The following is a 14,758-nucleotide window of genomic DNA, read 5'->3' on the forward strand; positions in this document are numbered from 1 at the left end:
AACGGAGTAATTTTTTTCGTAAAAAAAGGGCCGAGCAGCACAGAATGGGACCTCTTTCGATTATTTTGGACTGCACACGTTTCGCATGTACCGTGTTTGAACCTCAACAGTAGTGTAATAAAAAGGAAACCTAAATAAGATCCATTCATCATATTTAAGTTACAGAAGTAGCTGGATTACATATTCGAACCCAGCTTCCCTACAGCAGTGATGACACGAGATAGATAAATTCGAGAATTCAAATTCATCCTATATCAAATCCGCAACACACAAACCATGTCCGATACGTCTAGACTTCTCCCCCAAATTGTATCAAACGCAAGTCACATCACAGAATAGAGACTTAGCACCTTGTGGCGTGTTGTTCCGGAGCATCCGAGAGCTTCTTCATGATCACTTTATTTGTAATAAGATTATAAATATTTTACGTTCGTGTAATTCATCTGCACACGAGATTGTTAAGCCTCTGTTTGGCACAACTTAGCTTCACTAGTGAAGTTATTTTTTTAGAAAAGAGCTTTATGAGTAATTTTTTAAGTAAAACTGAGCTGTTTTGAAAAAATTGTTTGGCAAAATAGCTTCACCAACAACTTTATACATAGATAAAAGAAAGAAATAAGAGAGAGAGCTAGGATAAACTACTTTTTTCAGTTTCATCCTTATGAGAGAAGAAAAATAACTTCATCCATTTAGCTGTTTTGAAGAAGAGTGTTTGACAAAATAAACAATGAGCTGTGCTAAATAGACCCTAAGTTAGCATTAAGTTGGGTGTGTGAACCAGAGTTTGTAAACAGTCCCATAGCCTGTGATACGCGATTTAGTCGAGTCTACATGTATTAATGAAAGGCCATGAAAGCTAGATTGAGATCAAAAAAGAAAGAAAAAAAACTCGTCAGGCAACCCAGTGACAGCCAACCCAGTGATCCATTATTTACCAGCAACTCAAGGAGTTGAGAAACAAGGGCGGGCATACCGCATACGGCAGCTTTATATTCAGAAAACAGGGGTGAATATGTAAAATTAAAAAAACAGAGACAAACATGCAGTTATTAGAGTTCAAAACGTGCGCAATATTGCAACTGTCTCTATAATTTTTCCACAAACCAAACACAAGACAAAGGAGGGGCTACTCCACCTCTTGCCCCTCTTCCAGTTACAAGATATGTAATATAATGTAAGTGTTGTAGTGTTGTGCCCCGACTTATTTTGCACAGAACCAGGAATCGCAAATAGATAGATCACAGATACAACACCATTAGGCATATAACAGAAACCAGAGTCTGTGAAATGTTTTTTCATGTCACCTTGCAGCAAAGGGAACAGAACACCCATAAGAACATAACAACCAGATTCGGCCATTCCGGATAAGTGATTGGTTTTGTTTTCTCAGTGGGTCTTGACGCTTGAAACCCTGCAGCTATTTGCTCCATCTCAACCGTCTTTAAATTCCATGTTCCAACTGTCATCGAGAAGATAGCACAATGAGGGGAAAAAGATCATTCTTCTATTGTAATGAGAAATTGTAAATGGTAAAATAAAACAACAGAACACGCACTATACTCAAAAGTGTTCTGACATAATTTTGTGACCATAATTTACACAGCATACAAGTGTCATACATACCATAGAAAAAGACCCTGAGCCTGCGTGTCCCTCAAACTTTGGGCAGTCTTCAATAACTACATCTCTTATGTTTGCAGTTGCGTTTGGTCCACCAATTGATATAAGCTCTGGACAATGACGAAACTCCAATCTCTGAAGTGATTTGAGATTAGTGCTCCACAGATTGCCAGGAACGGACACTATGCATTCACAGCCACAAATCTGCAGTGACTCAAGGGAGGTGAGGTCCTGCAGGCAACTGGGAATCCAGGCAAAGAAATCCCAACAACTCGATAACGTGAGGCTTTGGAGGGACGATGGTAACAACATTCCACTTTGCCAGTCGAGACTTCGGCACCCTGAAATGTCCAAATGCTGCAGGCAAGGAAAACATCCTAATCTATTTGCTGGCAGGGACAGCAATTCACAGGACCAAATCATAATACTCTCAACGGCAGGGAGATGTAGAAGGTCATCGATAGTTTTAAGCTTATCGCAGCCCAAAATGGTTAGGTGAGTGAGTCTCGGGAACTTCCCCAGTCTGCTTCTCTGGCCCCGCCAAGGGAAAGGTCACTGGATATAAGTTCCGAATCTCTAATAATTGTCAGAGAGGAACAACCACATATCTCGAGCTTCTGCAGTAATGGAAGATTCCACATTTGCAGTTCGATGGATTGAAGAGGGTAGCCTGATAAATTGAAGATGGTGAGAGAACTACACTCGATGTTGTATCCGAGATTCCCAGAGCATACCAGATACAGCTCCTTTAGGGACGGGGCAAACAACCGTCGTGATTTGCTCATTGGACAATGGGACACACTCAGTACTTCAAGGAAACGCAAATCTCCAAACCTCTCAGTTGGCGCCGATTCTAAACTTGCACAGCAGGAAATTTCTATTTTATTGATGATGGGCATATAAGCTGGTTGTAGAAATTGATCGATGCTTGATAAGTTTCGGCAATTTATAATTTTTACATCAGTCAGGGACGAGAAAGTGCTATTAGTGCTATCGTAACTGTGAATCTGCTCTAAGTTTTGTGGATGAGACCAGCTTGGAAGAGATTCACCTTTATAGTTTCCAATCCTGAATTGCCCTCTCTGCCCTTTGTCAGTTGCACTTGCACTTTCACGAACATCCACTGAATGTATACGTCTATGATGAAATTGACACGTCCCTGTCTCAAATTTCTGCATATTGATCAGCATACCAATGCTGCTAGGAATGTCATCAATAACCCATTTCGCAGCGTAAAATATCTGCATGTTATAGAGGCAACAGAATGCTGAAGGAAGGCTCTTGCAAAGGCTAGAGTTGAGGATTTGAAGGTACCGAAGTAGCTTCATATTGCTAATACTACCTGGTAAGCCCCACTTAGAGATAGAACAGACCATGACACGCATGCACCGAAGTTCATTACACCATTTCTTCATCATAGTATTATCAGTCTCACTCTTTAAAGACAGGTGGCAAAATAGGGTGCGCAGCTTTCTATGCTGTGCCATGTCATGCTTCAGTAAGTCAGAACACTGAACATCTCCGCCTTTGAGCACTGACAGATGGCGGACATTCTGAGGGATCTTAGGAAGATCATTTTTTTCTTTTACTATAAAGCACTCGTCCTTTGAAACCAGTTGTGCCATGTCATGCATCAAATCATGCATTACATAGTTCTCATGGGACCGTGGATATTTCTGCAAAAATGACAGATGTGCAAGTTGGTCAAAATACTGCTCACCAGTATGTTGATGTTCCACTAAGCCTTCTGCCGCCCAAATTTCAGCTAAATCTTTCTTCTTGAACTTGTAGTCTTTTGGGTACACAGCACAGAATGAGAAGCACCTCTTTAAATAGGATGGTAAATACATGTAGCTCAGCCGAAGAGCCGGCAAAATGTCCGTGGCATCTTGCCTAAGCTCCCACAACTGACTCATGAGAATCCCATCCCAATGTGCTAGGTCAAGGCTCATTCCTAATAACCGTCCAACAGTTTTTGCAGCCAAAGGAGAGCCTTTCAACTTTGGGAGTATTTTTTCACCAATCTGTTCCAACTCAGGATAATTTTTGGAGGTCTCAGATCCAAACACACACAATTTAAAGAACTTCCGAAAGACAGCTTGTTTCAAACCCTCTAAGGGAAAGGGGTCCATTGTACACACTACATCAGCAACCTTCAGTGACCTAGTGGTGACAAGCATCATGCTTCCCCGAAGTACATTTCTAAAAGGTGCACAAAATTGCTTCCAATCCAGCTCATTTTCATCCCACATGTCATCGAGGACAATTAAGAATCTTTTAGTGTTCAAGCTGTTTGCAAGAGAACTCTGAAGAAAATTCAGATTATCATTTTTTGGCACTTTCCCACAGGATTGTTCTATGGCTTCTTTAGTTAATCTCTTGACATTAAAATCATCTGAGACACAAATCCAAATTATCAGCTGAAAGTGATGTTTCACTTTTGAATGGTTGCAAATATCTTGAGCCAAGGTGGTTTTTCCAACACCCCCAATTCCAACAATGGGCAAAACTGGCACACTCTTTACTATTGCTTCATTACTTTCAATGGTAGCACAAATTTGGTTACTTGCTGATGAATAGATTCCACTTCTTTTTCTCTTGCGTCCAGAAGTATCCACGCCATTATTTGTTGGTACACCAAGCAACCTGATCAGCTTCTTCTTTTCCTCATCACGACCAAAAATCTTTGACTCAGTGGGGAAAGAGGTGGTCTCAGGCCTAAATGATTTTTCAAACCGTGGAACTGTTTGAAGTAAGCCCATTTTCTCAAGCTGTCCGGAAAGATGACTGAGTCGCTTCTGGATATCAGTCACCTTGTTGAAGCTAGCTTGAGTGACACTATGAAAGAAGTCAATGACTGGTTCCACTGCAGACGCATTGCCCTCTACTGAAACTTTTGTCTCGTACCATCTGAACTCATCTACAAGGTCCTCTGCATCATACACTGCGTCTTTGAGTCTTGAAAGGAGCTCAGCCACATAATTATCATGGATCCTCCACTCTGCTCGATTAATGAGGTTGTACACTGCTGGTAGAGTATCAGTAAGGCATTGAAGGTCACTATGCAACTGGCATATACCTCCTCGGAGTGTTTCATTGGACTGGGATTTCATAGATGAAATGGCTGATGTAACCCACTGGAATAAATTGGCACACTCATTGAGGCCGCTGATGACTCCAATGGCATTTGGTATGTTGATTATGTTCACATTAATTCGGTTCTGAAAAATTTTGTTTTGTCTTCTGTCCTGAACAAATAGTTGATGCATTGACCATTAGAGAAGTATATATAAAAGGTCACATATAATACAATAAGGCATTAAATACGTCAAATATCTGTCACATTTTTTATCCTAGAAAAAGAAAATGTTGTCCCTGAAAAGCTTATTTAGATGAATATTTCATTGCCAAATCAAGAGATAGTAATGAATATAGCAAATGAAGTTTCGACATAAAAATGCAGTAGTTCAATTAGAGAATGTACTATTTCCTCAAAAAGAACAAAAGAATACTTGGTGAAGTAGGGTAATTTCTAAGAGCAACTAATAAAACTCAATAATGCCCTATATCTAGTTAAAGGAGATTGAGAAAACAAGATTCTAAACTATCGGGGAGGAGTCATATAGAAGATTGAGAAAACTTTCTCCCCTATAGTTTCAACAGCATAAGGACAACCACTATATTGTGTCATCCAGGTCAGGACTATAAATTGTAAGCATTCCACATGTCCAAATTAGGGAGCATTGTTGGAATATAAGTGAATTGCTCACCTCTCCCAATCAGTAAGCTTTTGGATTGAACTGATCGGTACATACAACTTAATATGGTAACAAAGCCACATATCTTGAATTCGAATCCTGGTTAGCGCAATTAAATAAAAATAATTGTTGCTCGCTCTTATTCCACGTCTGAGGCCTAAGGAAGCCTCTACGTGAGCGAGAGTGTTGGAGTATAAGTGAATTGTCCACCTCTTCCCATCAGCTTAAGCTTTTGAGTTGAACTGGTCTGTGCATGTAACTTAATAACCATAGGTAAGGCATAGCTCAAGTTACATGTTATACCGTCTTGGACCATTGTGCACTTGCTTTTATACACATATGTGGTTAGACATGTGTTGAAAATTTTGGACTTTGAATTATATTTGGTAGTATAGGGCACAGTTGGAGCCAGACTCTTGTAACCTAGTCTCTTAATAAATATAAGAGCGGGGCTGTTGTTCTAACTATAATAACATAATGACAAGATCGTAGGTTGGAAGTGGTGTATAGCTAGGATCCTAGAGGGACCAATGCTGCATTGGGGAGGACTGTTTGTCGTCATGCCTCGAGGATGTAGGCTTTGGGTGAACCTCATCAACAGATATCAAGACTTTGGTCTCATGTGATATATCTTGCATGTTCATCTCGATAAATCCAATCAACACTTCCACGCTTGAAAATTAGTGAATAGCTTATCGTTGTGAGGGTTAAGTTCTAACAACAAAAATAGATAATTGCACAACAATTATAACAAGGACAACATGAAGCATGAGTGGTTAGTTTGTTCATACATCCATATTCATTCAATCACTCTTACAAAATTAAGTGTGGAGAAGTGCAGTGTCCATTGAGACATCATACCTTCGCAGCAACGGTTTTTCCAGGAGATGTACATTTTGGTCCTAGTGCATTTAGACTCTGAACTATGTCCAGTGAAGTCGGCCTTTTCTTTGAGTCAGGTTCCAAGCACTTCAGGGCTATAGAGATGCATTGCTCCACTTGTTGGATATTCATTTCCAGTGACATATGCATGGGTGTCATTTCTAGAAGTCTGTTCTTCCAACTTCCAACCACCTAAACATTTGCATAAGTAATTTCTCAAAGAAAACATTTGCATAAGGTACAAAATTAATGTACGTAATAATAATGAATAATCTTACTTCGTCTGTATAGTGCTTGAGAGATGTTTCAGTTCTCTCGCCAATATTGGGATAGTCCCTGTGACCTGTGATTATCTCTACGATTATGACACCCAAACTGAATATATCTGCCTTAGAGGAGATAATTCCGTGGTCTATGTATTCTTTGGCCATATATCCACTGTAGAAGAATTTGCATAATCAGCTGTAGAAAATAGTAAAAAACAAAACTCTAGCAAGAGGCATAGCGCTTACAGTGTTCCTGGAAGCTTTTCAGTAACAGTTTTGGATTTTTGTTCACCCAAAAGCCTTGACAAACCAAAATCCGCAATTTTTGGCATCATTGCAGAATCCATCAGTATATTTTGAGGTTTAAGATCCAGGTGAACAATATGACATTCATCATGAAGATAATGCAAACCTCTGCAAACTCCCGTAATTATCTCATATCTCGTATCCCAATCAAGGACTGAAAAGTCATATGTAGAAGAAATAGATCAACATACAGAACAAAAAATATATACAGGATCGCACATACTGTTATGGTACCATAGAACCACCACATCTGTGTGGATGGGTGATAACATTTTTTTTATTATAAATGAATTCTGTAACTATTGATATAATGACACAGTTGCGTGTGTTCTAATTTTAATCAAGTAAAGTTTGGAAAGGTCATAGTATTGTATTTCAACATACCAGAAACATGTTTGTCAAGGCTTCCCTTAGATTGAAATTCAAAGCAGAGCAAACATGCATGATTTTGAACCATAGCATATTCCCCACTCGGTAGCATCATCACTTCTGAACTGATTTGGACACAGTAACCCACAAGCTGTACAACATTTTGGTGCCTGACCCTCATAAGACAAATGATCTCATTCTCAAATTGCTTATTATTATTATTGTTATTGTCCAAGTCCAATAGATGTGCATCAAAAATCTTCTTTACAGCAATAACTTTGCCGCTCCGGAGAACTCCCTTCATAGCATGTAGGTGAACCATTCATTATCTGTTACTGTTGCCATCGGCTGAAAATTGGAGTGGAAGAGGAATGGTCATACCTTGTATACTACTCCATACGCACCCCTGCCAAGTTCTCGTTCAGTGGAAAAATCGCATGTGACGACTTTCAAAAATTCCAGTGGCAAGGACATTGGTTCTGCAGTTGGATCCTGCAGCTTTTTCTCCAATTTTTTCTCCCATACTTCACGGTCAGTAGCTCCACTATCCATTCCTAATTACTCAAGAACTTTTATAGGAAAAACAATGTGGGTGCCCCAACTTGTGAAATAATCTCTGAAAAACATACATTAGGACAAGAAACAAAAGCTCCTGTGGGCTAGCAAATTGATATGAACTGTTCTGAAAGAATCAATATAAGAGTGTCAAATGAAAGAGGGAATAAACAGAGAATTTTTGTAGAGAATAAAAATGGCTTTTGTACTAAATGTAGTTAAAAAAACCTATGTATAAGTGTTGCAGTAAAATATAATAAAAAAATATTCACATGGTTACCAGATAGAAAAAATAAAGTTTATGCAGTGTCCAGATGTATAATAATTATTGATAGGAGTTGTAAACTCCTCCATAGGATGACAACGGAGCAAGTGAACCAAGAAAAATGGAAGAGCAAGTAACAAGGAATTGCTTGCGAGAGAACAAGAATTGAAATAAATTTTTAGGAGAGATGGACCGACCCCTTATTTAGATGTATAGGAAGAAAATATGAAAACAGGGCAGGTAGGTTCTGCTTCAGCAAAGGATAGTGACAGAAGACAGGTGGGTATGAAACCATTCCCATCCTCTAAAAATTCTTTTGTTAATCATTAATCATGTAACCAGAATAGTATACGCCTCAGCAATCCAGAGTACCCCATCTACAAATTAATAACAACCAGAGCAGTGCAATGGTTAGAGCAGAGAATACTTGACAACTTTTAACAGAAAACGAAGTGCTGCCTTCAAACTGCGTCTTAGTATTTGATTACCTTCAAACTGCGTCTTAGTAATTAATAACAACTGTAAAATAGCAAACGAATACAGCATGATGGGATATATGACGACTGATGCTTGGTTATGTCTTAGTATTTGATTACCTTTTTATGTGCCTGATGTCAACTGCGTCGGAGACGAGTAGCAGATCTGCCTTCACCTGTACGTGGTTTGTTGGCGATAAAAATTAGATAACTAGTAAAAGAAAGGAATTCCATTCAAAAAAAAGAAGAAGAAAGGAAAGCGGAGATGCACCTTATAACAGAAAACAAAGTAACAAAACTGTAAAATAGAAAACAAATAATACAGCACTGATGTTTGGTGATGTCTTGTTTGTTTACCTATTTGATATCAAGCAAGTGCTGACTGCAAAGTGCGAACTGTGTTGGTCTGTTGGAGGGCATGCTCACCTGTGGTTTAATTTGTTGGGAGAAAAATCAGAGAAGTGGTAAAGACGAAAGGGAAGTGGAAATTCGAAAGCAAGGGAGTTGTCAGCTTTTACAGGCTCGATCGCTGCGATCTACGTGTTACTTCAATGGTTGCTTCAACACCTGTGAGCTTCCATGCATCTGCTTCTTACAAAAGAAGCTTAAGCGAGAGAAGAGAGAAAAAGATGAGAGAGGAGCTAGTGCACACTCACCTGCACGTAGCTCGACTGCCAGATAGCCAGTAAAGAGGAAAGCAAAGTGAAAAGGCCGAACAAGACAGTTGCCGGTTGTGGCTCGATTGCAGTGATGGACATCAGTGTGTTACTTTCACTTCAATAGTCCTGGTACAACATTTCCTGTGAGCTTCCCAAAAAAGAACCTGATGCTTACAAAAAGCATAAGCCGAAAGAAGAGGAAATCAGAGAGGCTTAGTGGCCAGATCGTTTTGTGTCTGGAGGCTTTGTGTGATTTAATTTAATTCAATTCAGGCTAGAGCAATGCTTGGAAGCATCTAATGCTTTCAAAAGGCAAAGCAAATGTGCGGTCTCCCCGTGTGTATCCTTTTCCTTTCCACTCGTTTAATTTATTCCAGGCAAGGGAAAGAAATTGCCATGGAGCCAAGTTTCAACTTTCAAGCACCCGATCCCATTGCTAGAAATGATGCGGAAGCAGAACCCATTTTTAGTTTTCTACGTATCAAAATCCGCGCCCGATTCGCAAAGAGGAAGAGAAATAAACAAACCTCCAACTAAGAGTGAGGTTGACGCTGAATCTGACGGCACCGACGACGTCGTTGCTGCCGCCGCCGCGGTCGTCTCCAGTCCAGGACCGCCTTGGAGGTACAGAGCCCATGTCGTGCAGCGCTTCCTCACCGTAAAGCACACCGAGAAACGCATCACCGGCAGCAGGTCGGATCGGATGGCGAGGGGTCTCGGAGTCGGAGCAGAACAACTCCCCTGTGTTCCGCCATACCTCAATGGGTAAACTACTAGCAGCCTGTAGTATGTTCACCGGACAGCGAGATCCGGGGTCCCCGCTCTCCTGGAGCCGCCGGGGAGGTCGGCGGACCGGCAGGCTCCGCTCCGGTGCCGGGGCGGACTCCCCTGTTCCCTGCCTGCTCTGGTACGGACACATAGGGGAACACATGTTCATGATTTATCATCTTTGCTGATAAGCTACGGCAAAATAAATATTATTGTCCGATTTGTTACGAGAAAAAAACTGCTGAATGGCTCGTAGATTGAGCTTACTAGTATAATGCTCGTGCTAACGCTACGCCACGGTTTTTTCTATGAAACGCTATAGTAATTTTTTCAAAGTTTTAATTTTGGGTAATTGTTTTTAAGTCTATATACATTTTATGAATCATCAGTACATAAAGACATTTTTACATTTTTTCTAACTTTTTAATTAAATATTGGATATCTTTAGGGATGTTGTCGTAGCACTCGTTTGCACGACTCGTCAAAATTTCAGCCAAGAACTCCGTCCTAAGTGATCTTGATAGCTGTGAATGACATGTAATATTTTATCAATATTTAATCGTTTATTGACGCAAATATAGTTGGAGACTGCATGTGCTTACATTATTTATCGGCGGCAATCTTACACCATCCCACAACTTTATGAAATTGTATACAAAAAAGTCTCCCAAGTTCCTGTACAAGATCAGTTGTTTATTTGGCGTACAAATCTAAAATATTTGTTACAACTACAATAAACTTAAACCAAATGACAAGTGATTACCAGTCTTTATGGTTTTGATGTAACCTTTGTTACACATGAAGGGTATTCTCGCCGCCATAAAGATATATGGTGGTTCCTCCTTGATTTTGATAGTCCCATAGCGAGCATGAACATTCTAGCAATAACTTGGAATGTAGTTGTATATGTCATATCTTGACTAAAACCAGGCAAAGAAGTTTGTTTTTGTAGTGGATCCATAATATGAACAATAAAAAACACCTAATCACACTAATACTCATGTTGTCTTCTATTTATCTCCTCTCTTCGTTCATCGATAATCTCAACACGACGATTCCGACCTTGCGATGTTTGAGCCCGCCTCGATGAGGCTTCATCTTTAGCTAAAATTTTGAAAAATTTGGATTAGATTAAGAAATTAGAAAAAACACCCAATTATTAAAAGCACACCTGTGACGTTGATGATGTCGCTTAGCCCATCGCGTGTATGTCCAGGTGTAGACATTGAAGCCTCCTGAATGAAGAAAAAGGAACTGCAAAAGGGCATTCATGAATTTTATCATTAGACGTTGCACTATGACCTCATACACTTTTATTATTAGTAGTAAATATGCAACCATTCAGATGTACATGCATATAGGTTCAGAAATCACCAATCACCCATGTGAACCTATATCTAAAACCATGTAACCATTTAGATCAGAATACTGCTACTCGTTTGAGGTTGCCGTCAGGGACCTAATCAAGTTAAGACGATTAGTGACATGTAGCAGAGGTAACACCTAAGCATGGTACATACTTGCATGGGCACTACAGACAAATAAAGGAGAAGAGGAGTTGGTCTGGGTACCAGACTAATGTGTCTAGGTATGGGGATTGCTTGGTCGAGAAGATCTCCGCCTGTGTACGCTAATCAACTGACATTCCGTCTGCCGTGTCGCTGTGGGCATTCGTTGATCAGATCGTCTCCCTGCTGTCCGCCGACGGCGCCGGCGTCAAGATCTCGACCTGTGTACGCTAATCAACTGGCATTCTGTCCGCCATGTCGCTGTGGGCATTCATTGATCAGATCGTGTCCCTGCTGTCCACTGATGGCGCCGGCGTCATAGGTAAAAAAAAATTTCGCGCTTGACCATGACTGTTGATTAGTACTACAAATAGCATTAGCAAGTAGCTGATCATTTTTTTAAAACAGAGAAGCCGCAACAACTCCATATGATGGGGAATTCAGAAATTGCTTTGAAAGCTCACCTTGCTTGGCATGATGGCCGTATGTATTGAACGTGTCGTGGTACAGCTTGCCACGTCCTGCTCGGCTGCTCGCTGTGACCTTCGCGTCACTGGTGCCACGTCCGCCGTCTTTCGCGAGTCCCTCAGGGAGCCCCGCCGACAGATCGCTGCTTGAGGAAGGGAGATGTAGATTGATTAATCGTGATTGACCTGGTTATGGTGGAGATTAGTGGACCGAATTAGTGGGCTGCGGTGGAGATGAGTTTGTTGGGGCATGAGTTTGTCTGGTCTAACGGCCCAAGAAGTTTTTAATTATAGTGGAGATAAACTCAAACGAACAAGTTGTCAGTATACAAATGGTCGGACCCGTTCATTTGAAAGTATGTATGGGCTGGTGTTTGGACATATCCCTCCATCCGAAAAAGAATACATTTAGGCCACAGCTTAGCTTCACGAGTAAAGTTGTTTTTTTATAAAAGAGCTTTATGAGTAACTTTCTAAGTAAAGCTGAGCTATTTTGGTAAAAATTGTTTGGTAAACAGCTTCAGTAGCAACTTCATACATGGATAACATAAGTTATTTTTTTCAGTTTTACCTTAACTTATATCTTTGTGAGAAAAGAAAAAAAATAACTTCACTTGTAAAGCTATTTTGAAAAATAGTGTTTGGAAAAAATACAGCCACAACAGCTTATGAAGTTATTATGAGCTATGCCAAATAAGGTCTTAGCATAAAAAGTTTAACAAATTTTAAATAATTTGATGACGGAAGATGAAAGAGTTGTATTTTTAGGAGGATAAAGATGGTTGACAAGTTGGAAACCTACGTCATCATGTTTGGTTTTAGTTGTTAAACTTTAAATTCCGTCAGATAGAATGTTTAGACACATGCATAAAGTAATAAATATAGACTATTTACGAAACTAAAACATAGCTAGAGAGTAATTTGCGAGATAAATCTTTTGAGTCTAATTAGTTCATGATTAGACACTAATTATCAAATAAAACGAAAATGGGAATAGACGACACCAATCCTGCCTGTTGTAGCCACACGTCCAACAAAGCTCCAGAGTATGGAACGTAGAAGCAAGGCCTCGGAGATCAACAAAGGACAATGCACAGTGTCGACATGGCAGCTGCAGTTAAGGACATCTCGCCCACAGTACTGGTATGGCTCGCCACAAACGCCACAGGAACAAACATGCCCATACGACGACCACAGTCGGCTACAACACAAGAAATGGGGAGCCTCACTGTCCCTGTATAACGCCATACTCCAACCCACGCCTCGGATCAAGATCATAATGCCACAGCACGAACACATGTATCCCCTACCTCCTCTTGAATCTATAAAAGAGGAGGCAGGGCCTCACATAGAGACGGACACATGAACACGGGCTAAGTCATATATGCTATGACATTGCGACTTAGTCCACCACACACAACTTACTTAGAGCACAGACCTGAGATCCACTCCCTCTATCACTCACAGCTTGTAACCTCTACTACGAGCACTTTAGGTGCAGGATAATACAAGTATCCCCCTCACACTGGACGTAGGGCATTCTCAGCCTGAAATAGTATAAACCCCTTGTATTCTTTCTGTATCACCATCTGGATTGAGGACACACAGATACAAATTCACTAGTTAGTATTTGGACCGCAAGTCCAGACCCCGACACACACAAGTTGATAGAATAATCTACCCTCTTCGAAACAAAAATAGATACGGGCTACATGCTACTCTACCTCTTGTCCTGTTGTCCCTCTCCAGCAAATTAGTAAAGCAAATCATTGTGAATATTTTAGATCATAACTTTAAACTTTCGAAGGAAGCGTGTGAAGCTCTCATATTGCAATTATACGAATAAAATTGTAATATAATGCATTAAGTCACATAGTAGAAAAAAGGTTATCATAGGGTACAATTATGTTTATGTGCTTCCTCACTGATTTTGCACATGAATAGGAATTGCAAATAGATGGGATACAAAAGATTAGGCAAACAGAACAGAAAATGTGAAAACACATTCTATTAATGCATCTTTTCCCATGTCATCTCACATCGAAGGGAAGAAAAAGCCATAGGAACATAAGAACTGGATTTAGCCATTCAGGAAGTAGTGATTTTGTTTTTGTTCCATGGGTCTTCAAGGCGAGCAGCTATTTGCTTCATCTCAACCGTCTCTTAACTTCCATCTTTTATCAAGAAAACAACACGACGAGGGGAACAAGAAACTACTACTTGTTGTTGTTGTTGTTGTTGTTGTTGTTGTTGTTGTTGTTGTTGTTGTTGTTGTTGTTGTTGTTGTTGTTGTTTTTGTTGTTCTTGTTCTTGTTCTTGTTCTTCTCCTCCTCCTCCTCCTCCTCCTCCTCCTTCTTCTTCTTCTTCTTCTTCTTCTTCTTCTTCTTCTTCTTCTTCTTCTTCTTCTCCTCCTCCTTTTTGTTGTTGTTGTTGTTGTTGTTGTTGTTCTTGTTGTTGTTGTTGTTGTTGTTCTTCTTCTTCTTCTTCTTCTTCTTCTTCTTCTTCTTCTTCTTCTTCTTCTTCTTCTTCTTCTTCTTCTTCTTCTCCTCCTCCTCCTCCTCCTCCTCCTCCTCCTCTTCTTCTTCTTCTTCTTCTTCTTCTTCTTCTTCTTCTTCTTCTTCAAACAAAAATGGAATAAAAAAATTAAACAATGTAAAGGCTCTGAACATACGCAAACCTAATCCACTGAGTTATTAAAAAGAAGTAATAGTGTAACTGCAAGTAGTAGTAGGCCTGCTATGCTTTCAAAAACAAACATTAGTACACAAATAACTTTTCAAAAACAAGCATTAGTACACAAATAATTTAATTTTTAGGGGTGGCTGACTAAGTCAAATGTCTTCAAAAATAGCTTCAGAA

General features: G+C 40.0%; 1 protein-coding gene across 9 annotated transcripts; it reads right to left on the reverse strand.

Annotated features, from left to right (window-relative positions):
• LOC8054547 (cysteine-rich receptor-like protein kinase 29) lies at positions 906–10,083 on the reverse strand. Of its 9 annotated transcripts, XM_021454840.1 has the most exons (13): positions 9,684–10,083; positions 9,154–9,282; positions 9,016–9,082; positions 8,855–8,923; positions 8,618–8,673; positions 8,510–8,540; positions 7,583–8,398; positions 7,217–7,499; positions 6,773–6,986; positions 6,539–6,698; positions 6,240–6,452; positions 1,624–4,868; positions 906–1,459 (listed from the first exon to the last, which is right to left on the reverse strand). In XM_021454840.1, exons 7-12 carry the CDS (start codon positions 7,751–7,753, stop codon positions 2,112–2,114), a joined length of 3,798 nt encoding a protein of 1,265 aa, XP_021310515.1. In that variant the 5' UTR covers positions 7,754–8,398; positions 8,510–8,540; positions 8,618–8,673; positions 8,855–8,923; positions 9,016–9,082; positions 9,154–9,282; positions 9,684–10,083; the 3' UTR covers positions 906–1,459; positions 1,624–2,111. The 9 variants fall into 9 exon arrangements, with proteins under 9 accessions (XP_021310515.1, XP_021310521.1, XP_021310514.1 ...); XM_021454846.1 differs by lacking the exon at positions 8,510–8,540 and having other exon boundaries at positions 7,583–7,817; XM_021454839.1 differs by lacking the exon at positions 8,510–8,540.

Source organism: Sorghum bicolor, chromosome 2 (genome assembly GCF_000003195.3).
Source record: "Sorghum bicolor cultivar BTx623 chromosome 2, Sorghum_bicolor_NCBIv3, whole genome shotgun sequence".
Classification (NCBI taxonomy): Eukaryota; Viridiplantae; Streptophyta; class Magnoliopsida; order Poales; family Poaceae; genus Sorghum; species Sorghum bicolor.